The following is a 27,747-nucleotide window of genomic DNA, read 5'->3' on the forward strand; positions in this document are numbered from 1 at the left end:
ACCATGAGGATGCAGTGTATTAAGCTGCATTACTCAATCCAATTTATCTTAAATGAGAAAACTCTGTCTTTTTCCAATAATTAAGAGTGTGATTTTATTTGAAACATGTTCATAAGGTAACACTCGGTAAAGTAGTTTTTTCTAACTCATGCAAAAAGTTTTTTAATTTTTCAGAAAGAAATATTATCTTTTACTATTAACTCACTGCTCTCTAAATGAAGTACAAGTGAAATTTAACCACATGATGATAAAAAGGTTTATGTTACTTGGACTTGCAACCTCCCACACTTTTTAGTTTTATGACCGGGCTCAAGACCCCTGTAGTTGTGTTCTAGGGTCACATTTATGACTATGTAATGTAAGGACTGTGATTAATATAAATGCCAAGTCACTATGCTAATACAATCTATGGTAGTAAGAAAATGTGATGTGCTGATTCTTAAAGTGGGAAAAACCTGACTGCTACATGACTAGATGAGTAAATCCATATGTCTCAAGCGCCAACTATCAAGTAACAATTACAAAATGCTGAAGAATAAGTACATTAGGACATTAAAGGAAGATGTTGTCAATTTAAGTAAAGGATGGTTTAATCTCTTCAAAAGTGAACTCGTTGGTATAACATTAGAGGAAAGATGCATTTAATAATCAAGTCAGTCCCCTTAACTACAATAATTTGTTTTTCAACTACATTTCAAGAACAAACGAGGTCATAAAATGGAAGAAACTTGTAAATAAACCACTACATAAGTGAGTATTTTTAATTCTAGACCTTAAAAGTCAGGAGTTCAACAGAATCAAGAATCAAAGGTAAACTTATAAAGAAAGCAACTTGTTAGAAAGTATATATATTTACCTGGTCAATATGAAGTAATCCACAATGCATGATATTGTAGAAATGTGTTAGAAAATCTCTATTTGGAGAAACATCTTGTCTTCTTTTCATTGTATTACAAATAAGTTTATAAGCGTGTAATTTACCTTGTTTATATTTATCTGTCAACATGGTTGCCTACAATTAAAAGATGTTGGTTTTAATACTCAAAAATAAAAACTGCTTATTAAATACTTGAATATAGCAAGCAATATATTTGTTTTCATTTATTTCTATGTTGGCCTAATTTCTTTAATGAACTAAATATCAGGATTACTGAAACTACTGTTATCATTAAAATGACACAACATAGGTATGAATAACTACACACTGTTTCGTTTAGGAAAATGCACCAAACATATCAAATAATATTTAAAAGAATTAGACCTTTAAAAGTACATAGCATATTCTATGACACAAATTCAAGGTTTATATTTTACTTAAATACAATAAAAACATAATTTTCTATATTCATTTTTGTTTTATTAAATAAAAATGATGCATTCTGTATAATAATTTTATGTCCACTCACCTCTCTATATAACCCCTAATGATTAATTAAAAACTAAGTACTCTAGAAGTCTATACAATAGCTAAAGTATCCATCAAATATTTAAGACTGACCATATACTTATTTACCAAATGAAACTTAAATTACTATTTTATACAGTATGCTTACCTTGAAAAGCCAAGGTGTAAGAATTCTCAGTGGAGGAATCAAAACTGGTGGAGAAGGGGAGGTCAGGTTATCAGTTGAAATGCCGAGGTTATCTCTAATCTGTAATTTTCAAATAAAATGCAACATACCTATGAAAAGCATTCTCTTTCAGTTTGTTTTACCTTAAAATTTAAGTTCAAGTCCAGTTTCTACCACTAACTAAATATTTAATCATAGTTAAGCAACTTCACCATGCTGGGCACCAGGTTATAGTAAGGTGGTGCATGACAATGTTAACTAAGGCTTTTTCTACTTCTTAAAACTTTATTTTTCTTTCCTTTTCCCTTTCTTTTCTTTTTTACCTTAGCTAGATTCTGCCAAAGTTCACAGAGGTAATCAAAAACTTGAGCATGTATTTCAGGATCCATGATAGCGTTGACATCTCCCAAAATGCCTAGCATTCTTCGCCACATTACAGTAGCAACATCAGCATGCCATCCCGTGAGAGTACCCCCTGCCATCACACTACAGCATTCAGATGGAAATTCACTGATTTCTACAAAAAAAATAATATACTAGTGTCAGTAACTTTTCTAGAGCATTGGTCACAAAAACAGAAAAGAGTCAAATTAATCTTAAAACACCTACAACAGTGAATAAAGGAAATGTTAATATGCATCATATGACCTGATAAGGTCAGAACCTCATCAGTTCATAATTCCTTATTATGGCAATAATTACTTATTCATTACTGCTTCTATCTAGATTTACCCAAGGAGGAAATGATGTAGACACCAGACAGAGAAATTTATATTTGATATAAAAAGACCATGTTTATAACTACATACTCTTTCATCTAATACCTACTTCAGGTTACATCAGCAAATTAATACAAAATCTCAGGCTGAAGGCAGATCCTGTAGGATATCTTCATAAGCCTGTTTCTTTACAGTTAAAACTTCCAAAGAAATATATTTATATTTAATTAAGTCAGACCTAGCATTAAAAGGGATATCACAATGGCATTTTTACTAAAATTTAAACATAAAATTTCCATATTTTTGTTTATTAATATTGATAATATTATATGTAAGAAATATGGGTAACCTTAGGTCCTAGTCTCATTTCTGTCACTAATTACATGATGTTGTACAAGTTATTTAATAAAGGCTACACTTCCTCATCTGTAACATAGATGGTTCAGCTAAGTATCATAGCTCTCCTCCAGCTTAAAAAAAATCCGTTATTCTAGTCAATGTATATAAAGGAAAAGGCAAAATCATTAGAAAGTCAGCAAAGATTTTTCCTGCTTGATAATATCTCAATGTACTAACAATTTACAAATTCATTCTGAGTATACGTACATCCTTTACTCTTAATGTTTAACTTTTTTCTCTTTGCATGTAAAGTGTACAATAACTCATTGTATTATTAACAACGTTACTAAATAGTCTTTCACAATAATAAAAAATAGGCTTCTGGTGTAAACCCACTAAAATGAAAGAAAGCAAAAAAACACTGCTGTTTTAACCATGACTGTGAACATCTCCCTACTCTACAGAACCTTCATAATAGAGTGACAACTGATTTGTCTCTAACTTATCCTTCTTGAAGTAAAGCTAACAAAATTTTCAATGATCACAAAGCAAACAACAAGATATGATCCTTCTTTAAATCCTGGATTGGGTTGGTGGTGGCATGGGGTAGCTAAAAGGATACCATTTGGGACAACTGAGGACATCTGACTATGGACTGAAATTGTAGTGATGTGTCATGTGAAGTACCTTGAATATGGCCATTATACTGTGGTTATGCAGGAAACGACATTTATTCTTAGGATATACTCATTGAACTGTCTGGGTGTGAAGGGTCTGATATGTGCAATTCACTCTTTAACGGCTCAGCAAAAGCAACAACAAAGGGACGGCAGGATTTTTTTTGCGCATGTGGGTGCATGTACGTAGATACTGAGAGAGATAAAGTGGCAAAATATTAACAATTGGTGAATTTATCTGAAGGATTTATGGGTACTCATTTTACCAGTCTCGCAACATTTTTGAAGTTTGAAATTATTTCCAAATGTTGGGGAGAAAACTGAAAACAAACAAAACAACCAAAAATTGCAGGCCAAAAGGAGGAAGGAAAAGGTCAGAAATAATCCACAAACCAGAAAATTAGGGCTATGTAACTGCAAGGTAATTGCATATTAAGAGAATGAATATGTTAAAAAAAAAAGGCCAGAAGTTACATGGCTTTAATTGCTTCCTTCAGTCAGAGCATAAATGTGCTGCATTACCAATGAAAACTGGCATTTCATATTATTTACTGTAAATATCTCATCAACTATGTCCTTGATGGAAGTTTTTGGCATATTTGCAAAATGGCTTTTTATCCTGATGCCTGTTATGTCATGTTGGACTTAACAAAAACAACTTTTTTAACTTGCAGTTTCTAAGATTTCCTAGTCACTTTTTAACACTTACTTAAAAATAATAATGCTTCATTTGGACTGCCTACTTTCTAATTAAATTTAGTTGATATACTTACAGAATCAAAATCAATAAAAAATCATTAGTCAACTGCTTCACTGAAAGCTTGATAAGCAAGCAATAATGCTACTACTTTCTCCTGTGAGTCAGAGGGTTCTTCAGGTACAACATAAAGAACTGTGAAGCCAAATTATGTATTTCCTGTTTTAGGAAATGGCACTATATCAATAAATGATAGTACAATATACAAAAATAATGCAATCACTAATGTGAGGACTGTACTCAATTATAATAAAATAAATAACAAAAATCAGAGTATAAATATCTTTAAGAGCAAGAATAAATGTTATAGTAAAAAATTTCCAAAAGACTTAGAAAAGTCTAAAAGACTTTTAATAATACACAATCAATATATATAAAATACATAATCAAGTTTAAAATGCCTTATTTAAGATCTCCTGACACTAATGCCCTGGAAGGAAAAACGACAAATATCTAATTTGGAAAGATTGCCTAGGTCATCTGGTGTCTGAAGAACGGAGTGGTGGAGCTTCTCATCCAGCTGGAGGTCCTTCTGCTCCATGTGATCTGCATTCAGGGTAGAGGGAGAAGGCGTCTGTGACCGGGATCCCAGAGCTGAATGGATGGGAGAAGCACTTTCTGAACCTGTAAATAGAAGTTCATAAAATTACCATGAAGAAGATATTCAATAACCTCTACCTATGACGTAATGCTTAAAAACCCCAATAAAGCACAAACTAAAAACATCAGAAGATAAAACAGGTTATAAATTGGCCAAAGAGGTCAAAATAATCATAATATTGTACAAGATTTTATATCGAGGAGTCTCATCTCACGTCTGCCACGGGACTAGTATGGAATCAGTACTGGTATTTCTCTTAGCTCCATACGTTATCTTCACCCATAAAAATCTGATTCATTTTAAAGAACTAAGTCATTAAGTAATTTTTTATTGTTTAGCTATTAGAGAATCATTAATGCCTTTAATTTTATTAATAACAATCTATAATGGCTGAGAAAGACTTTTTTGTCAAAGTTTTTCAATAAAGTATTGTTATAGTGATATTCATGCCCTGAAAAGAGGCTATTTAATTTTTGTTCATATCTCCTATAGTAGATTTCTTTTGTAGTTTCTGAAATGACTATAAGAAAATAAAAGGAGATTTCAGGACTAGTATCATCCCTTTGATAGAACACAGCTATTCTTAAAGTTAATAGTGAGATAACATAAGCAAACTTCACCTTTAGAAAATACTGTGCTGAATAGTTTGTATATTGAGTATAAGGAGTTGTACTCTTTGCTGAATTTTATGCCTTTTAAACAGAAATCAATCTAAGAACTGCTTAGTGTCTCAGACGAACACCCTTGCACTAATACTACCAGCACTGATCAGTATTCCTAGGGACTGACCCAGTGGCGTAGTAGTTAAGTTCATGCATTCTGCTTTGGCAGCCTGGGGTTCACTAGTTTGGATCCTGGGCATGAACCTACATACTGCTCATCAAGCCATGTTGTGGTGGCACCCCTCACATAGGAACTAGAAGGACTTACAACTAGGATATACAACTATGTACTGGGGCTTTGGGGGGAAAAAAAGAAAAAAAAGCATACCTTAAAAAAAGATTAGAATTCCTAATAAAACTTCCTAGTAGAGTTCCAGAAATAGTCACTATGAATAGTAAATATTTGTTACATACATATTAAAAATTCTTAGATATTGAATTATCCAAAAGTCATATTGAGGCAAAAGGCCTAAAACAAGTTCTCTATACACATCAGTTCTATTTTTAGAACTTTTTTATAGAACTATTTTACAGACTAAATAGAAATAAGAAAGAAAAAGTGTGGTCACACTTCTTTTACATATTGTAATCTTTTGAAAACACAATAGTCTGATTAATAGGTTAAAGAAAACTAGACTATGGCTTGCATGGGAAACATCTCTGGTTCACCGGTAAGCATGATCTTTAGAAACTCTTGATTCCTTTGAAAGAATACTTGGTCTCCAAATTAAGACAGAGACACATCCTGTAGATTCTTTTGAGTCACAGGCTGGGAGGGTCATGCAGTGGATCTCCAGACCAGTGAGAAAACTTCTCAGGCATTTCATTATTTACACTTTGAAAATCCACTCTTTTCAAGGTTCAGTAATGTCTCCACACTTCTTCAAGAAAAGAGTTTTCTAAACCACTGTGCTGGGCACACAAATAATGCTTGAGAAACATTTGTTTATATATTGATTTCTTATTTCAAAGCAATTGCAGAAATATTTTGGAATGGTAAAGGGACCTGATTTGAAACCATGGCTTTTTTTGGTTTTTTCTTTTTTTTAACAGTTTGTGTGTTCTCTTTTCTCTCTCTTTTTTTTTTTTTTTTGGCGGGTAAACATTCACCCTGAGCTAACATCTGCTGCCAATCTTCATCTTTTTTTTCTTTTTCCTCTCCAAAGCCCCAATACATAGTTGTATATTCTAGCTGTAAGTCCTTCTAGTTCTTCTACATGAGCCACTGCCACAGCACAGCTACTGACAGATGAGTGCTGTGGTGCTGTGCCTGGAAACCAAACCCTGGCTGACGGAGCAGAGCACACCGAACTTTAACCAGTAGGCCATTAGGGCTAGCTTGGCATTTAATTCTTTTTTATTGCTGACTATTATTTCAATGAATGTTCAGCGAATGAATACATTACAATTTGATTATCCATTCACTAGTTGATGGACATTTGTGTTGTTTTCAGGTTTTAGCTATTGCGAATAATACTGCCATGAACTTTCACATACAGCTGTTTGAAGTAAATACCTAGGAATGGTCATATGGTAAATGTATGCTTAATTTTAAAAGATACTGCCATATTTTTGCAGAATGGCCCTACCATTTTACATTCCATTAGTAACGCATGATATTTCCAGTTGCTCTAACCCTCTTCAACACTTGGTATTGTCAGTGTTTTTAACGTGAGCTGTGTTATGATGTGTGTGGTGGTATCTTGTGGTTTTTATTTACATCTCCTGATTTCCAGTAACATTGAGCATCTTTTCATCTACATTTATTTTTAAGGACAACTACAGTGAAGGTGTTTACTATAACATAAGACTTTTCTTTGGTATTTCTCTCTGAGTAATTTAAATTCTGTAATTACAGGACTGTGGATTTGACCCCATTGGCTTCTGTGCTCTAATCAGCCCCTATTCTGCAGTGGGGCAGGCAAAAGTTCTTAACCATCCTCTGATAGGAAAGATGTGAAAAGGAAGCAGTAGGATATGAAAACAGAGAGTGGGTTCTTGCTTACTGAGTATTCCACTGGCCAAATTTCATCTGTTGGATTTGGCTGAGGAAATGTGCCTAATTCAGACATGCAGAAATCACTGCTCCAATCTCAGAAGTTCCACAAGATGCAAAACCCACCTTACTGCTATTTAAACTGGAATGGACAATCAAGCCCATCAAAAGGCATCTGACCGCAGTGGGAACTGGAATGAATCTGGATGGTACAGTGCAACCCCTCAAGTGCAGGCCACTCTGGTCACTGCACTAATCTTGCAATAATGTAACCCTGCATTTCACGACTGAATTTCTTGAACCCTGCTCGTCATATTATCGTTCATTGGGTTACGTCACACAGAAAAAGTTGCTGAAAAGCATAATTTATCATATAAATACAGAATATTAGTATATTGACAATGAGGCCTTCTATTAGGCAATGTGCTTTACCTTTTCTATAATAAATACTTTGCCAAAGAAATCTATAAAAATCTAGGCTAACTCTGAAAGACAATGAAAAAGGTATGGTGCAGTGCTTATTAACTTTTTTTTGGTTACCTATTTAAAAATCACTGTAGGAACTGCTCTGATGCAAACCTATTCAAAATTTTGCATACAATATTTGGAATTCTCCTGAAGCTTCTCCATGTGGACTCCAGATCAAGAAACTCTTACATGAATTCTTTTTCCCCTCCATTGTTACATAAAGATGAGTGAAAAAAATCATACTTAAATAGTAATAAGTAAAACTTAAATTCTATCAAATAAAATTCTCAAGAGATTCTTTGGTGGCTTAAAAAATGCATTTAAGGAATACATTCCCTTGAGTAACTTTACCAGTAACTGTTGCAACTTCAGCAGAAAAAGCCTGTTGATTAAGACTGCTTGTTTCAGAATCTATGTGAAGCGTGGTTAGACTGGCCACTTCTTGCTCTTCAGCACTCTGATGATGGGCAGAACCTGAATCCACATCAGCAGAGGACACAATCCCAGTATCAGCTCCAAAGCCAAAATCTATAGAAAAAAGAAATGCTAGTATACAGACCTCCCAACTACAAAACAAAAATACTTACAAAAGAGACACAGCTACTTCAGCAAAATGCTTAAACATTAACATTCCCCCTAAATCTGTTCTACTTACATACCACTCAGGCAAGTGTAAATAATGTTAACACTTTGAAGTTTGTAATTAGAAACAATTTTTTAAAGGTTCTCATAGCTTATAATTAACAAGAATAATGATAAAAGACAGCCAGACAGATGATATCTCATCACTATTCTTAGCCATGTTTTCTGATGGCTGATAATACAGTCATGCATCACTTAAAGACAGCGATACGTTCTGAGAAATGCATCATCAGGCGATTCTGTCATTGTGCGAACATCATAGAGTGTACAAACCTAGATGGGACAGCCTACTACACACCTAGGCTATACGGCACTAATCTCATGGGACTGCTGTTGTATATGTGGTCTGTCATTGACCAAAACATTGTTACGTGGCACACGACTGTATACTTACGGCTTTTCAAGTATTTCATAATCTCTAGTAGAGGTATATACAATAAAAATGGCACATATATGGTAAAAATAATTTTTCTTTTAAATCATATTCCCAGTCTGAGATCAGACTAGTATATAATCCATAAGGGCAGGAAACATGTAATTCTCCAATGCATCTCTTAGCTCCTCACAAACTTGGTTCCCAAGGTTTTGAGTTTCTTTTCTAAAATTTTGGTAACCTTCATCCACTTTCAAGTGTAAAAGAGAATTATAACAGAAAAGTTATGTGGCAGCAATATAGCACCAAATAAGACCACTGATGTCATTTTAACATGAAGCGATTATTCACGAGTTTTGGGTACTGCAGCTCTGAACATAACTGTACTGCACACACTGAAGCAATGACTGTGGCTAGACAGCGGTTCCCGAATATGAGCGCGTGAAATAGCGCCAACTCAGAACCAAGACTGTCCTTTATTCTATTATCAAGCCCACCCTAATTTTTTTTCCTTTCTATATTTTTGGTCTTAAAATATCATTTGTTCTATGAAAGCACAGTTTTTTGTTTTTAAAAATATCTTTAGTTTGGCAACATAAAACGATCCTAACTTTGAAGTGATTCCCTAAAATTTCCTTTGGAATTTCACTGACAAATGAAATCAATATATATGGGAACCTCTGTCTAAGTAACATTAGAGAGGAAGGCGATGGTTATATATAACATGTGAGTCAGTCTCTAACAGAAGACAATCAACAAAAAACCATATTGCTCAAATAGAAAAAGATACTTGCTGTCAAATTTTCGGCCATCATACTGGAAAGCGCTGAAAGAATCCGAATGACTGTCTGAGCTGATAAGATCACTGCTCCCTGCACTAGCAGGAGAAGTCCATTCTGAGGGCACACCTGGGTCATCGATAGGACGCATTTGGCTCTGCTTGTTTAGAATATCAGGGAGGTCTTTGGGAATTTCGAGGCTGCCTGGACTACTTCCTCTTCTTGTCATAGTCTGAAAATTCAAGAACTTTTGCCATTAAAAAAATGTCTTTTTATTCTCACTAAGCATCTGAAATCTTTAATTCCGAAGACAATCATCAAAGTAAATATTGAGACTTAGCGCCTGAGGTGGGAGGGGGAAAACACTCCCAGAACAATCTACATAGCTGTGTGGAGCAGGAGTCTGAACTGCTTACTGTTGGTCTGACTGAAGCAAAGACCCACATGTCAGATGGTGCTGAGCGTGAGACTCCTAAGCCTCAAACGGATCAATGGACTGAACATATGCTAAGACAGTAGAAAGAGCAAAGTATTCAAATGGAAAAAGAAGCAGATAGTGGAGGGAGGGAAGAATGATGACAAAGATGTCACTCTATAATGATTCCATATAATGATTTTATAAATTTTTCCTATTCGAGGAAAAAAACTAAAAAAAAAAGGAAAATGCAATGGAGCTATGGACTTTCACTAAAGATAAGCTGAAATCCAAAGAGAATATGACCACTTAAAAAAAGCAATTCCACACATATTTATCTTTCCTTAACACTTAAGCATTATTAGGAATAAAACTGCTCCTATTTTCATTTTGCCATAATTCTAATACTGAGGATATAGGTAACTTTAAAATCGATTCCAAAGTTATCTGGAATGATTAAGCAATCAGTATTCATGCTATCAAATTTATGAGAGGTGGGCCAGAAGACCTCTACTGTTCTCCTTTCTGCTGAGGGCTGGCAGCGGACATGAGGGTAACCTATGAGCGAAGATGAAAAAGAGCGGGAAGAAGGAAGTAGTGGCCTATCCCTAAGTTGCTAAGCAAACAGGTATTCCAATCTTTTAGCCTGGTCAAAACTATGAGCCTGCTTGTTCTATGTCTCTGGATAAAATATATTATAAAAATATAATTTAAAAATCTTAATTCAAAAAAAGTTAAATTTTGGGGGAAGGCTATTTGGAATAAAAATTTCCACATATATATTCTATACATATATTTGTATGCAGGTACATAGCTTAGTTTCTCTACCCTCCTCTCTAAAATCAAATAAATAAAACAGAATAACACTTACTGAGGCATTACCACTTCGAAGTCGTTCTGCTATAAACTCATCCATCAGATCAGGAACATTAGCATTGCTGCTGCCAATATCACTATTAAGAGGGGGCAGTTTGGGGCTCATGTCCTCTTTATTGACTAAAAATAAATAAATAACTATATATAGTGAGGAAAGACTTGACTGCATTTTCTAAGTTTGAAACAAACAAAATCAATCCAAAACAAATTATCTACGCCATATCAATTATTTGCAAACATGCATTTACGAATAATTTCTCTCCTTTTAGATTTAATTTTAAGAATTAGTAAATTGATATTTACTTTATTTAACTAAGCAGATGTTAGTCAATCTTCAGTATAACCTTAAACAGCAAGAAAGCTTACAGATAAGCACTAGTTGGAGTTAGGTTAATATTGCCTATAAAGAAACTGGTATATTTATCTTTCTTCCTGCCTCTATGCTTCTACACAGAGCCTTAATAATTTATAATCCCACTTTCCCCCATCGAATTATTTACAAGGAATATATCTCTTGAAATCTATGCAAATCTGAGTGGGATATAAATTCATTTAAGTTCAGATATTTATAAATAAAAATTCTATGATTTTGACATAATGTTTCTATTCACTACAAAATCTAATTTTATTGCTTTTAGAAAGAAGAGGTTTATTTTCACAAAGTTTTTTCCGTGAAAAAAACCCACAATAGTTATTTTAATTTTTTCTGACTACATTATGATTTACATTAACAGGAAAGTTTTAAACTTGGGAAACTAACTTACAAAAAACAGATATTTATTTATTTCACTATTGAAAACTTGATTTCTCTGCAATTTAAAGAAAATAAGCACTGTTTATATTCCTTATGAACTACCAAGCATTTGAGGTTAAGAAAATACACTGGTCAGGAGCTCACTGTGAAATACCATTATCTTTATATTACTTGGCCAGGCTTTGCTAAGCTGTCAAATACTGCCCTCAAGTGGCATTAATGGCTCAACGCAAGATGCATTATAAAGCATTCTGTTAATCATGCTAACAAAATCATGTTAAACAAATAAAATCAAAACCTACCTTACTGCTGAAAGTTAATTTTCTATATCTGTAAAGTTATTTTAAATTTGAATCAAGATAAGAGAAAACAGTTACCATAATCTTGCTTTCTGTAATCTGTCCATAGAGGTTCCATACTTAACTCATGATTGGCTATCATGAAACCTTTATGCACATCTAAAATCTCAGAAAAAAGAAAGTAATGATAAGTGTTTCAAGGCCATAACTTGCATTCTATACATATGAATGCAAAACTAAAAAGCCTACAGCTTGTTTGGAAATGGCTTAAATGAAAAGTAACTAAATCCACTTTGAGATTTAAGAAATAATTTCCTCTTCAATAATAGTTAACTAAAAATGTTGGTGCTGGTTGTAGGACCTTGATTTCCATTATGTTATATAACGTCAAAGTAATTTTTTACCAAGAAAAAAGATAAAACCAAATAAATCAGCATTAAAAATGGATGAACTCAATTAGATATAACTGGTGCCCTTTTAAATATAAACTATAGGGGCAGGGGAGAAAGTATTCTGACTCCTCAGTAAACGTAATTTCAAGGCACACACTGAGGAAAAATATTTGACTTAGATAGCTTTGAAAGGTCATTAAAATTTTCCTATATCATCTTCTTTCCTATCTTGTTCAGCAGCAAAGAGGTTTAACTAAATGCCTTATAAGGGAAATTAGTAATTTAAATAAACGTTTTATGCTGGGAAAAATACAGCTGGGAAAAGGCGCATGCATAACCAAACAGAGAGAAAGCAGTGACCATCCCAAAGCTTTTTGATTGCTTAGAGCTTGCTTCAGTTGCATTAAGCCAAACTGGTGCTGTCTTTCTCCTTTTGCGCTCTGCACACTGTTAGTGCTCACCTGCAGCTTTCCTTCCAAAATAGCCCATTACATGACTGTACAGATCCCTCAGTGGAGCCTCTGGTGGCATTCTGTTCTGCCTCTGTGGGGAAACATTTGCCTTCGGCTTCGAAAGAGCATGTACAACAGTTTTATAAACGCCACCCAGGGAGCCCTGCTGTAGCCCTGCCTCGTGACTTGACCTAAGAGCACTGCGACTCCCTGGCTGATTACTTGCTACTCCTTCTTTTGGTGATATGGTGGTGGGAATCTCTGTAGATTCCTTAATTGTTTTACTACTTACTGTTGTTGCACTAACTGTATCTAGAGGCCTGTACACACCAGGTTTGACTAGCTCTGGAACACTGTTTGAGCTGGCATGGGTGTTGCTGGTGCTGCTACTGCTACTACTACTGAAGCCACTGAGCTTCCGCAGTCTCATCTTCCATGGAGCCTCTTTGTTTTCCAGAGGGTTATAAAACTGAACCGACTCAGTAGATGGTCTAAAAGTAACATGAACACTATTTCGCTTTTTAGTAGCAATTTTCATGATTTTGGCTCTATGAGTTACTGTTTCAGACAAGCTCCTTTTAGTTGGAGAAAGCTTGCTAGTGTTTGTAACATGAGGCATTCTACGGTTAACAGGTGCTTTTAGTGTAGTTTTCTTGGCATGCATAACATGTGGGACAGTGATTTTTTCATTAATTTGCACACTCTTAACCTTTTCAACTAATGTCATATCTACACAGGCATCTAATTCTGTGGCTGTCTGTCTAGACAGATGTTTCCTCTTCTCTTTATCACAAGGGCTACCTGAACTAGGTTCCGATGACTGTTTATCACTGTTTAGTTGTTTAGATTTTTCAGAAGTTTTTGTTCTCATAAAACTGTCTAACTGGTTAGGTGCAATACTACTCATGAAGACAGCTGAGTTTGGTTCTTTTTGAAACTGTATGTTTTCAGGAGTCCCAACAAAGGAGGTGATATTTTCTGATTTACTTTCCTGGTCTATGTTTTCTAATTTATCTAAGGATGATCTTTCATCCCTATTTACGGCAATAATCACTTCCTGAGAAGCTGCATCTTTACCTAACTCATTTTTACTATGATTTTCCTGGTTTTCCTTAAAATATTCTTTCAGAGAGGAAAGAAGATCATCATCTCCTTCAAGGTCAATGTACTGGATCTGTTCAAAAGCTGAATCTGCAAGTTCTACTGGATCTATTAAGTGGCAAAGATGGTCATATATGCTATCACCAACTTCCAGAGAAGACTCTCTACTATGAGTATCAGTGATGTGGCTTTCAGTGGATCTAGTTATTGAAGAAGCCTCTGTGGAACTCTGCAAGCTTGGCGCATGACGGGATGAACTGTCAATGACAGGAACTGCACCTTTGGCTCGTTCAACAGTGAATGGTTCCAAGATGTCAGAAGTGCTGCTACTTCGAGGCAATGGCTGCTCCTCATTCAAAGCACCAAAAACTTCATTTCCAGTGTCTTCACTTTGTGAAAAATGTCTGACTCTAGTTGGGCGGGGAAGTATTTGAGCATCATCAATATCTGCAAAAAAGACAAATTATGTAGAGTAGGAACTACATAAATATGAAAAGCATTAATTTCAACCATACCCTAAGCATACGCTTAAAAAATAAAAAATCCTTAGATTTTTTGGTAAGCTCAATGAAAGAAAATCTATTAAAAATACAAATCTGTTTATAAATAATGATGGGCACAAGCCAATATAGCATGTAGTGTCAATGAATTAGAAAACTACCAGAATACATTTTAAAATGTTAACATGCAAAGAAACAGACAGTGAGGTGATGAAACATTTGGAAGTGCAGTTAAAGATAGAGCTGTGCCAATAAATCAAGCAATTCAAACTTGCTGTTCACTTTTTCCTACTTATTTAAGTTCCAAGCAGAAAAGCAATCTTAACACAGAAAGCCGATCTAAATATCCCATTGTAAAAACTTACAGGATTTCAGAAACTCCCCTGTTTTTCTTACCAGGCAAGAGGCATCATCTTTTCTTCAAATCTTGCCTATCTGTTTGATCACATGTTACAAATGGAAATCTCCACCCCCCTCCTAAAGTTCTATTGTCAGGAAACAATTTATCTGTTTTGCTGAGGTGTTTATTTTATTAGAGTATTAAAATCTATTCATCCTTATCAAATAAAATCAATACAGTGTTTAAAAAGTTCATTGTACTTTTTTCATTTCTGACACAAACACCATTTAATCTACTAGGAAGAATCCTCTGCCTATCACTGGTCCTTTCCATTAAATAACCATCAAACCCTAAAAACTGTAACTGTGTCTTCTTACATCTCGTTTTAAGAACGACAGGTTTTAGAGTCAAAATGGACATCACAGGTTATCTAACTCTCTGAGGAAAGTGAAGCCACTTTCTCAAATTTATAATTGTCAAGTCTGAGAAGCAGGCTGTGTTCCATGTCATTCATTACACTTTTTTGCTGCGTGAAGTGATAAGTATATTGAAATCCTCAAAAATCTTTATGAAATTGAAAATCACAAGATGTATTTAACTGTATAGATACATATAAGATAGTAAGTTTAGAAGTAAACATCAGTGTCTATGAATCTATCATGGCCTTTACGTTACCTAGAAATAACTGAAAACATTTTTTTCGGAAGCCAGCAAAATATAATGTAAAAAGGATAAAAAGTCAAAAAGTCAGATGTTGCTACTCATTAGGCTTGTAATGCAAAGGTTATATAAGTAAGCGAACTACCAGTGAAGAGTTAACAGAGAATATTTAGATTCAGAGTAAAACAGCGACTCGTCTAAGACGACAAAGTAATTCAGTGATGTGCTAGGTCTAGAACTTGGGTTTCTTACTCTAGACTCTGAGACCCAGTTTTCTCACTTTAAGATGGGGACAGTAATTCAAAACATTCTCAGGATCCATGTTGTGGATGAAAGGAAGCTGGTCCTTCTGCCATTTCATTCATATCACCCTCTTTGTATCAGGTCCAAAAGGAGCCACTTTGCACTAAATTCAGATCAAGAGAAGTTTCTATTCTGCCAATATCCACTATATTCCTCAAGATACACATTTATACTCCCAGCACAGTCAAATGCACCCTGTCTACTAAATTTGAAACAATTCATTTCTTTTATCACTAAGATGAGGGGAATATAATACTTTAAAAAACGACACTGGCTTTCTTCTTCATACACTCCACTTAGAAATTTTTCTAAATGAAAAGCAAAACATTTCCTCAGAAACTGCACATTTATATTCATTATTTACTCTTGCAGGAGATAACTAATGCATATTTGTGTATCTTAACGAATGTAATAAGTATTTTCGTCTGTTCTATCTCCCACAATTTGTAAGATCCTCTGCCTAGAAGACAGAGATAATATTCAACACACACCCCAAGTTTGCTTCCACGAAATATTCTAACAGGACTCAGCAAAGGATAAGGACTGTATAACTCTTCTATAAAAATTCTTAACAATTATATAGTTGGAATTGTATTTTATCAGCTCCAAATTCAAAATCAGGATCTTAGAACCTTATTAAAGTCTAATGTTACAAGACTAGCAAATACATGAACTTAAGAGAAAAGCAGAATATTAGTTTCAATTTTTAGTTTATTGATATTCCATAATTTTCCCATTCTAAAGAAGCCAGTAAAGACTGTGAAGTTCTGTTTTTCAGAATTTCTTCCCAAACTCGGTCCTTACATTGCATATTAGAAAATTTAACCATTATTTCAGTCTAAGTGTTTTTTCCCTAAACTTTTGTTGCTACAAATGAATAGCTAAAACTCTCATGAACGTTTAAGAGGGCAAGAGCTTTAAAAACAAAGAAAGAACATTTTTCTTTCAGTAATGTACCATTAGAGAATTTAAATTTAAAGACAATACTAATTGCACAAAATCAAAGAAGAAAATATTTGCTGACAGGAAACCAATGTCAGCACTTGAATTAAACATAATCGGCTCTAATAAGACTTAAATTTAAGGAAATATACCTGAACCTTGTTAAGAAGGAAAGGACTACATAATACCTAAATCCTACATAGATTTTTCATATGCTGGACATTATTCCAAATGTCTTACATATATTAACTCCTTTAATCCGCACGACAACCTGTGAAGTAGGTGTTATTAGCCCCATTTTACAGATGAAGAAACTATTTAAGTGACTTGCCTGAGGTTACATAGCTATAAAGTGGAGAGCTGGGACTTGAAGGAAGGCAAAAATTAATCCATGTTCTTAGTACCCTGAATATATGTTACATATTCATGAAATAATTTTGTTAAATTGGTAAAAATTGTGTTAAGAAATTATAAAGTAGCACAGTGATTTATCTCTATAAAGGTAAGAATCTTAGAAATCAAAACTTAGTCAAATATGAATTTTAGTAAATTATGCAAGAAAAGACAACTAATAAACTTTCTACTGGATTGCTAAAAATAATGGTGGCATCAGGTTTAAACAAAAATGGCCTTCAAAACAATTTAATTATGCCACTTACATTTTACCTTGAAATGTAGCAGCCTCTAAATTAAAGAATCTTAATCTAAAGTATTAGTAATTATTGAATGAGCAGAACAAGAAAAATGTTTATAACAAACTAAAAAAAAAAAACTTGAACATTGAGAAAATGCTTCCTATGAAGCCTACAAAGTACTAGAAATGTTAAGTTTTATCTCTAGATTTGCTTAATAATGTTTAGTATTAAAGTGTTGAAAATTATTTCTGAACCAAGTAGTAGTTTTTTCTGAATATTCTGTTTCAAAGAAAAGTTTTCTTTGCTATTTCAAAAGATAAGCTATAAATTAAAGTGCAATATTTGCTTGTAATGTGCAAAAAAACATTCTTTCTGGGGCCAGACCAGTGGCATGGTGGTGAAGTTCACATGCTCTGCTTTGGTGGCCCAGGGTTCATGGATTTGGATCCCAGGTGTGAACCTACACACCGCTCATCAAACCATGCTGTGGCGGTGTCCCACATCCAAAATAGAGGAAGATTGGCATAGATGTTAGCTCAGGGACAATCCTCTTCACCAAAAAAAAAAAAAAAAAAAAAGAGGCTTCCACTAGAATTTACATTTCTTCAGGATTTTCTTTGTATTAACATCACAATATCCCCTTTGCTTGAAGTAGCTCTTGTCACACAGGAGGGGCTCAATAAATACTGGCAGAAGGAAAGCATGTCTTTTATATTAAAAATCAGAAGCTGCTAATTAATAAAATAGCAAGCTAACTCCTCAGGAAAAACACCTCAAGTTATAATACTAACATACTACTAGAAAATTTTAATAATTTCTAAAACGAAATTCTGCTACAGAATTAAGTGTCAAAATTCCTTTTACCAAAGTTAAATTCTATTCTTGGCCAATTACAAACACGAACTTATTTTTACAGCTCCTAAATTCATAAAATCATTCATATTAGTATACGCAGAAAGTGATGCCATTTTGAAGCTCAAGTTTTTTCTGGAATTACCTAAAGGAAATTATAATGTCCTTTATGTAATTAAAATTTTTTTTGCCAATTTGGGCAACAATGGCAACATACCTTCAAGGTAAGTAAGAACTATAGAGCATCTATTTTTCCAATTTTATTACTAACAGAGGCTAGCAAAAACTGTACACCTTTTTAAGACCAGATCTTCAATTTGCAGGTAATTCAAAGCAGTATCTACATCACTGAAATCACATGAAAAGACTGAAAAGCAACAAACCAAGCTCAGTTAATTTTAATTTTATGCCACTAAAATTAAAACACTAAACTATTTTCTACTCTTTATCCTCCTAATATTGTTTCCCTGACTTTTAAATTCTGGAAATAGACATATGATCAATATATTTTTTATCCTAAGAAAATTACACTGTTTTGTTTATGAGCGTGTGACATAATAGCATGTTTAAGTTTGCTTCACATTTTTATTGAGATGTACTTTTCAAAGAACTAACACAAATTATTTCAGCCAAAAAAAAGATCTAACTTAGAATTATGCTAGAATCAGCAGAATACACATGGAAAAGCTGTAAAATATTACTATCATATATTGATGACAAGAAAGAAATTCCTTGATTGTGTAGAGAAGCGCCTACTTGTTTATAAGAGATGCAAAATCCTCCTCCCAATTAGGCTGAATCCAGGAACTGGAGAGGGTATGAGAGATACCACCTTCTTTCTCTTGGGACTCAGAAAATAAAAGTAGAAAGATAAAAACATTTTGCTTTACAAAGCTCCATTTAAATAATGAAGCATTGTTAGTAACATTAGCAGCCTATGTAATACGGCCTAGGCAGACTAGTCTAACAGCAACAATTATGGTAAACAAATTAGCAGTTTTGAGAACTAACTGGAAGAAGGTGGGTCTGTAAACTTAATTTCAGGGTGAGAAACCCACAGTATTTGATTAGGCAATAATAAGAAACAGTTACAAAAGTATAAACAAAGTCAGATGTCCACCATACGTATGTTCTCTTACGTCCCTTCTTTCAGTAAAGTATTATTTTGGGCAGTAAAAGCTAATTTGCTTAAGAACAATTATTGCGATTTCTGGCTTCTCTCTAATCCGTTTCTCAGGAAAATAAAGACTGCGAGGCTGGGCTACCAAATGTGTACAAGTACAATCTAGTGTAGGAGAAAGGGCAGCAAAAGTGTGGCTTGCCCAACAGACCCCAGCATGACCTGCAGAGCTTTAAAAAATAATGCTAGGTCTTGTGCAACCCCCAGCATACTATACCAAAACCTGAGGCAGGAGCCTGGGAAAAAATATTTCTTCAACATCAGATGAGTCTGACGTTAAGAACTAACGTCACTGACATAGTGGCAATGCCCTTAACTAGTGTCCAGAGCTTAAGAAAAGCTCTTCAAGGATATTCAGCTATTCAATCAGTTTAGTCAATATAAAGCTATACCATATGGCAACACACTCACATGAATGCGGGTAGAATGGTCATCTAACCAAGAACAGTGAAGGAGAAAAAATGACTGGACAAAAGTAGGGTACTTTGAAAACTGATGGTCTATTCTTAAACATCTTAGTCTGCTAAAAAAAAAAAAAAGGAATTAAAAGGAGATTCCTTTTACCTCCATAAGTATTCAAGAGTATCAGGTAAATATTCTTCTGAAAAACTCTGCTTCTGATCAAAAGCTAGACTGATTGTTTATGAGTAGTTTCACTGTTTTTCTGGTGAAGTAGTTACAGAAACCTCCACTCCTGGTCTTAGATGAGGCACCCAGGAAACAGGTTATATTACGAGTTTTGATTAAGCCTGCTCACATGAGGGAAAAAGACAAACTACGAAAAACTTTTGTTTTTCCCCTTTATGTAGTTTACTTTCCTTATTAATTCTCTCTGTACGTTAAACTATTCTAAAGTAAAATTTATTCAAACCTTGGAAGAAAACATGAGCAAATAAACAGTTTGGTTAAGAAATGAAGTTTGCAGTGATTTTCTTTTATAAGTTTAGCACTATTTAAACATAAAATCCCTGTTCATATAACTTCTTTTTCCTCTCCCTCTCTCTCTCTCCCTCCCTCCCCCACTCCTCGCCTTCTCTTCCCCTCCCCTCACCCCCTCAACGCACTGAACACCTGAGAAGCAAACTGCAGGCCTTCAATTCGCCTCCAAGAACCAGACAGGCAATAAAAAATCCAGTATCTCAGGTTTCTCCTGTGTAAGCTTGTACAAGGATAATCTCACCCAATTTTCATAGAGTTAATTTTTAAAATTATGAGGTTAGTTTTATATCTTCCCAACTTGTTCTCTCTGGAAACTTCATGCTACAGGATGTCAATATGTGTACCAGGAAAAGTTCTCCATGTTTAAATAAGTTTGATAAATAATGGATTAAACAGTTGTTGTTTTAACAGGACTTCTGGGGGCCTTTAATAAAATGACATAAAATAGGAATCTTTAACCCTTTAATACCTACTAACACCTGGAAAGTGTTCTGAATGTACATGTCAACCTGGAAAATGCTGAATTCATTCACAAGCCAGTTCTCAGGAAGGACGGTGTTTGCTGCTACTTTACATGTTCCTTGCCACTCGCTTTTAAATCCTAAGAGAAAAATGATTTTTACTCAAAATAACTAAGTCTAATTATACTCTTACATTTTATATGTACACTTGCACAAAAAAAATGAAGGCAACTATATTTTAATTTATTGATAAATAAGCATTCATTTCAAGGATTCTGTATATTCTTTCATATACTTTTCCATAGGGTCCATATTTTCTAAAATTAACATGTATTATTTTGATAATCAAATATATAGTTTGTTTTGATTTAGTGACTAGTGTCTATTATCTAAATCTTTAAATCTAAATCCCCCTCAAATGCGGGAAATGAAAAAAAGAACAGATAAAACTCCCATTTAGAAAACGCCTTTCAAACATCCTTCATAAAACACTTCCCCCATCACATCATAAACAGTAACCTTTCTGAATTATGTATTTACAGCAAAGGAAACAGGAACGTATCCCGGGTAAGGTACTACTTTGGAACATTTTAAAGGGAACAATCTCACCCTTATTTTAGCTTTTTAATAATATTTTAGCACATAATGTGCATATTTGCCAAAATATTATTTGTTTCAGACAAGAAATTTTGTAAAGCCCTTAAGATTCTGAGAAAAAAATAAATCTTCCTGACAGTTTTAAGACAGTAGTAGAATATTTCATCCAAGAAACATTTAAGAATTGGCAGCCAAAACTGATTTTAATTTTTCTAAACATGTCAAAAATGGTTTGCACTACATGGTGTAACTATATTAAAAAGGGAAAAAGCTTGAAGCAAAAAAATACATCTAAGAGAAATTTACAACAAATTGGGAGTTTCCTTTAGCTATATCTAATTTAGTTACAAGAACAAAAACATTGTTTCGTTTGCCAATTTAAGTAACTAAATTATAATCTGATGTAAGCAACCAAAATCAGTCCTACTTACATAAGAAGGTACAGTGCCTAAATGGAGCAGCAAAGAGACAAAATATCTTAACTCTTTGCTTGTAGCTAAGCATGATATGTAACAAAAATATGTGCTGTTTCCTTCCATATATTAAAATGTATTATTCCACTTATATATTTCCTAATCTTACTACTTTTTGCATCGATAGTTTAAATTACTCATGTAGCCTAATTTTACTATATTTTAATATAATCACTCATCATCAATATTTATTGAGCATTCAGGTTTGGATTTGAAGTAAAGTTTCCTATTTTATTATTGTCATCAATAAAACTGCAAAATCAACTACCAACTTCATTATAAAATTCATTATTTCTTATTAATCGTATTTTGGCTTCAAAAATAATACTGAACACCTAGCAAAAATATGAAAAAGAATATGCTGAAGTAACTGTTTCCCAAACAAGGTATCCTGAGCTAGAAAATACAAACATATTACATCTGATAATTGAATATTTTTCTCATTTTGAGAAAAGCAAATACAAAGTTTCTACATTTACAATATTTCCAAAGAATACCAAATGCAAGAGTTGTCTGTGTACTCACACATATTTAACTCTCAATTATGTAACCTCCCCAACCCTCACATCTGATTTGGGAGAAATTTCTGATCTTAATGGGATTAGGGGTGGTGGAAGGGACTTCATTCTGAAATATCATTTTTAAGAAAAGTGCACATTCTCTCGAATGAGCCTATGATCTATTAGCAATTGAAAGGGTACAGACATAGGTTGTTTAAAAAGAAAAAAATCAGCAACCTCACCAAAGTGGCAACATCAGGGAAACACTCCTAAGAAGAATGACAGAAAAGTACCCAAGAATGTACAAGTAACTTTCTTTGAATTAGCACATTTTGCATAGTAACTATATTCAAAAGTTTGCCTTTGTCTAAAAGAAAAGACACTGTATAATTTCACTCATATAAAATTTAAAAGAAAAGAAGAAACTAATCTATGGTGATAGAAATCAAAAAGTGAGTGTGTGTGTGCCTGTGTGAAGGGTACTGACTTGAAAATGTCACCAGACAATTTTGGGGGTAAGGGAAACATTCTATATTTTGTTTGGGGTGATGGTTAACAGCGGTGTGCGCAATTCTCAAAACTCATTGAACTGAACTGAACTAAACCCAAGATCTATGGATTATTACTATATATAAATTAAACCTTACTAAAGAGCAGACCATGCCAGGACTGGGCTTCAAAGACTTGAGGCAGAACTGGAAGCTAAGTTTTGAGGCTCCTTAGAAACTGGGGCTTCACAGAGTAGTTTCTTTATTTGGCTTAAAAATGAGTGAGCTCTCAGAATTCTACATACTACTATAATCTAATATAAATACAAAGATTTATTCCAAAGCAACTTTTAGATTATGTCCTTTTCTCAATCATGGATTCCCCTTGCTTATACTATAGATAATGGAGAATGCATTATTCAAGACCTACCATATCTTTAGTTAAAACAATGGGAAATGAAAAGTCAAAGCTCTGATTATCTTCCATGTCATCTTTTGCGAGACATCTATACTAACACAAATATATATATATACTACTGCTTATTTTAACCACCTAAGAAGATGAAAAAAATCACATGTAAACAGAAAAAAATTGTCCATTTACAACCAAAAATATTGGACATTGGCACAGCACTAAACTTAGCACTTCCAGAATGAACTGCAAAGATAGCATTAGAGTTCAAATAACTCAAAATGTTGATTTCTCAACCACTTTCCCAATTTCCCACACCTCCCCCAAAGAAATTAACTTTCCAGAGTTTATTTGATTAAGCAAAATTTGAAAGCAGAAGAATTAAAAAGTGAAATAGGTGGTGCAGAAATTAGCAGAGGTGGCACTACCTGAAAGCTCATCAGAAAGGGGAGTGAGAACAATATCAGGCAAGAAGGGTTTGGAAGTATGGATCAGAACAGGAGCACTTTTAGCACTGCGTATATAGGCCGATGGCAGAGCACATTCACCAATGGATCGGCTTCTCATGGCTTTAAAAAAGGAAAAGAAAGAAGTGGGGAAGGAAAAAAGAAGAGTGACTATAATGAAAGGCTTGTGTCACAGAAAAAGCAGCAACAGAGAAAACTAAAAGATACAAGGAAGGAAATTTTAAATTAAAACATTTCAGCACGGCAAATACTGGCAAGCTGTAAGAAAAGAAATCAGAGAACACAGATGACATTTCAAATGTGAATTTTTTGGTGTAAAGCAGGAAAATGCTTTTCATTATTAGCAGTTACAATGGTACAGCATTAAAAACAGCAGACACTTTAATTAGCACTATGTACTCAAAACCAAGGGTTGAAAAGTTCATTGAACGAAAACATCGAAGAAAGCTCAATATTAGTTCAAAGAAATTTTTGGTACCATATTTGGGCATTTCTTGAGCCATTCTGAGGCAGTTCTGAGCCATTCTTCTTAATGAAGCTGACTTCCAAGAACAAATCATTCCTACTTTCATACTCTTCCCTAATAAAGTTTCAAAGTCACTCATAGGTCTTTTTAGAAAATTTTATGAAATTCATAATCTAAAGGATTGAATCTCATGGTTAGTTATTTGTTCCTGGTAGGAGAAGAATGCTTAATAAAATCAGTATATCTTATTTATATTAAAGCTAATAGTATAATTTAAAAAATTTAAGTAGAAACATTTACAGAAAATAGAATTTGCAATCAACATGAAGAATCAAGTTACTGAGAAAAATAAACGTTTGTGCTTATTCCAATCTTAAGCATATTATATAAAAACTGAAAAGATTAAGTTTTTAAAGAGAAAAACTGGATTACTTTCTTAAAATTGCATTTGTAGCTGTATTCTAATTTCTTAAAAGGAGAGTCACCAGTTCACAAAACTAAAGACAAATTTTCATACACTTTGAAACAAATTAATAATCAAATTTACACTTCCCAAACTTTTTTTTTACTTCACTTTTAGTCTAGAGCTTCCTGAATAAATGAAGGCAGATGTATGGTCACGTATGAATGGAGGACTTAAAAGAGGCAATGCTGCATAATACCCAGGGCAAGAGGAAGGTCGGCACAAAACATTTCAATGTTAACGTCAGTTCAAAACCTTGGATGCTTCTGATTACTGGAAACACTTGGTTCTCTGATGCTAAATTCCTCTGCTTGTCACACGAAGCCTTTGTGACCCAGCTGAATAACCACGAAAACGTCACCTCCCCCTCCTCCTGTTTTCCCATGCTGCCACCACAGAGTTGTATACTGTTCCCTGAAAACTTCTCGCTCTTGCATAACAGCATGGCTTTATGAGTTCATAATATACTTGGTCTTCTTTTCTTCCTGACACTCCCTCAAACTGAAAATGTCGTCTCATCTGTGAAGCTTTTCTGACTTTACCACATATTAACTTACTAGCAACATAGCAATGAATGAAACAAACAGGAATTCCTGCTTTTATAAATCTTACAATCTCTTTTTTAGTGGGTTGTATGTTTTTATGTCAGCCTCCCAACTTTTCAAATGCAAAAACTATCACCTCTTCTCTTTTATCTTTATATCCCTAGTGCCTAGCACATATAAGCTCAGTAAATCTTTACTGAATAGTGTCTATATTTGGGCAGCCCAGCACAATCACCTGAAAAACAAGTTTCAGTTGTGAACACATATAGGAGAAAATCAAAAGAACTACATGTATGTCACAGAGTTCGTAAATAGAAAAAGATAGAGATTTTTAAAAAAATTATTAATGTTGGAAAAATAATTCTTTACAAGCAGCTTTTAGGTAAATTTATGTGCAGTAAAACATGGGAAGTTGGAACATATTATGATAATGGAAGCAAGCTGCCTTCAGTAGATGGTTTGCCATGTAATGTATTAAAGATAAGGGTATTTTGAAAATTGAACCCCATAGACAAAATGTCAGAATCTGGCCCTACTCATGTTTTCCTGCTGGCTTCTTCTCCTTCTTGTGGAAGTGATGAACAATTGTATAATCCAACTTGAAATAAAAGTTATGCTGACTTCTGGATAATCATTCATTAAAACTTCTTAGAGCAAAAACACAAACACATGCAAAACTTGAAGCGCTGCTTAACACAAAAGGCAAAATACTCCTCTACACTTATAATCAGATGTGATTTTTAGAGATATTTCTTTTAAAACTAAACTGAATCAAATTTTCAACTCCATTGATGAATTACAAGTTTTCCTCTATTTTTCCCTTGGATTATATAATTCCTTGGAGCTAAAAATTCCTTGTGTTCCTTCTTTCCCACCACCAACCTGAAGGAAGAGCTTGGGCATTTCCCTTGGAGCTTTTTCCGTACTGCAGTGATGTGAGTTTGTGTTATGCTCCTGAATGAATTCTTCAAAAATGCACCCCTCCATTAGCTACTATCCTGCAGGTCTGTATGCATACCAGGAAATGTGTCAAGAGCCTCACTGCTGAGCAACTTGCACTATAGAAAATTACTGACAATGAATTAGCTACTGGGATTTTTTGGGATTTACTCATCTAAAGCTTAAATCAGAGAATCTCTGTAAAGCCACTCAAATTCCCACTTCCACATACATTCCTAAGCCACACGCATCGGTGATCTTTTTTTTTCCTGCTTTTTCTCCCCAAATCTCCCCAGTACATAGTTGTATATTTTTTTAGTTGTGGGTCCTTCTAGTTGTGGCATGTGGGACACTGCTTCAGCGTGGTCTGACAAGTGGTGCCATGTCCTCGCCTAGGATCCGAACTGGCGAAACTCTGGGCTGTTGCAGCAGAGTGCATGAACTTAACCACTTGGCCACGGGGCCGGCCCCAGTGATCTTCTTAAATCTGTAATATGCTTTATGTAGATGGAAGGGTGGTATGGAAAATATAACATCAAAAATTCAAAACAAATTTTCAAACAGGTAAACATGCCGATTTTTGAAGGCTTATCTTCACCTCTCTCAAAAAGATGAATAAGAAAGAAAAATAGATGCACTCTACATAAATTTATCTTGGACCACAGAATATACACACTATATCAAAGACTGTAACTTTCACTCCAGAGTTCCCATGGAGCATAAGAAATTCATGGACAGCAAATGTGACGGATCACTAAAAACACACAAACATACACAATAAACAGGGGGAAGGCAACTCTAGCCTTTTCTCATTTCCAAAATGTTACACATGTTTTTCCCTATTTATAATTAAGTAAAATTCATATCATGTATACATATTTCTCTACTGGAAGAAATTCCTTCATCCCCAAATTGAGGCCCAATATCATAATGAACATAAACTAAGAGGAACATTAGAAAACAAAAGCATGATATATTTGTTCCAAAATTTGAATGCCTTGTCCTAAATTATAACTGCAAACAAGATAGAATGCGTCTCACAGATATACTCTAAAATATGTCCTAAATTCACTGCATCTCCTTTAACATTTGTTGGCATAAGCAAACTCTTAGATATGCTGGCCAGATACAATTTTTAAATTAAACTTTAAACTTAAGTTATATATTAATAACAGAAATTTCTTAGTAAGACCATCTCAGGTAACCTGAAGGTTAAAGGATTATACCATGTTTAATATTTTTTTAAATGCAGTTACCTTTAAGGGAAAAACAAATGATAAATTCTTGTAGCAGAATTCCTATTTAAAAATTCTAGAAAGCAACCTATAAAATAAGGCTTTGAATATCATCTAAAAAACTCACTATTTTATAAATTTCACCATAGACTATACTGGTGTCCTCATAAATTATAACCTCAGGTGCTTACATAAGTTTAGACCTCTAGTATAAACAAAGCTGTTTAAATTAAACTGGTCTAAAAAAGTTACATATCCTGTTACTTGATCGGGTAATTCCAAGTCATGGGAAAGAATATGATAGTTTTAATGAGCGGAATTACGTTTGTTATTAAAGGGAATATTGCAGAAAACAGAAATGTAAATTAAAGTCAGAAATATTATCAATGTGATTTATTTCTTTCAATACAAGTCATAAAATTTAAGAAATGGAGAATGACACAAATCTTAAAAAATAAATTTGAAAAATTTAAGAAA

The 27,747-nt window shown here is 34.0% G+C and overlaps 1 protein-coding gene across 15 annotated transcripts in view; it reads right to left on the reverse strand.

The window, feature by feature from the left end:
• The window catches only part of RALGAPA1 (Ral GTPase activating protein catalytic subunit alpha 1), a 225,642-nt gene that overhangs the window by 120,405 nt on the left and 77,490 nt on the right, over positions 1 to 27,747 (reverse strand). For 7 of the 15 annotated variants that reach the window (XR_011428633.1, XR_011428619.1, XM_070242140.1 and 4 more), the window contains exons 17-25: positions 23,584 to 23,724; positions 12,782 to 14,320; positions 10,871 to 10,995; positions 9,600 to 9,816; positions 8,142 to 8,318; positions 4,535 to 4,687; positions 1,895 to 2,088; positions 1,554 to 1,652; positions 857 to 1,012 (exon numbers count right to left, since the gene is read on the reverse strand). Coding sequence is in view for 13 of the 15 variants with exons in the window: in XM_070242140.1 (XP_070098241.1) it covers positions 857 to 1,012; positions 1,554 to 1,652; positions 1,895 to 2,088; positions 4,535 to 4,687; positions 8,142 to 8,318; positions 9,600 to 9,816; positions 10,871 to 10,995; positions 12,782 to 14,320; positions 23,584 to 23,724 (2,801 nt within the window). In the remaining 2 variants the exon portion in view is untranslated. Of the gene's footprint in view, positions 1 to 856; positions 1,013 to 1,553; positions 1,653 to 1,894; positions 2,089 to 4,534; positions 4,688 to 8,141; positions 8,319 to 9,599; positions 9,817 to 10,870; positions 10,996 to 12,006; positions 12,088 to 12,781; positions 14,321 to 23,583; positions 23,725 to 27,747 lie in introns of all 15 variants that reach the window. The other 8 variants (XM_070242166.1, XM_070242176.1, XM_023624084.2 and 5 more) reach the window with 5 other exon arrangements.

The sequence above is a fragment of the Equus caballus genome, chromosome 1 (genome assembly GCF_041296265.1).
Source record: "Equus caballus isolate H_3958 breed thoroughbred chromosome 1, TB-T2T, whole genome shotgun sequence".
Taxonomy (NCBI): Eukaryota; Metazoa; Chordata; class Mammalia; order Perissodactyla; family Equidae; genus Equus; species Equus caballus.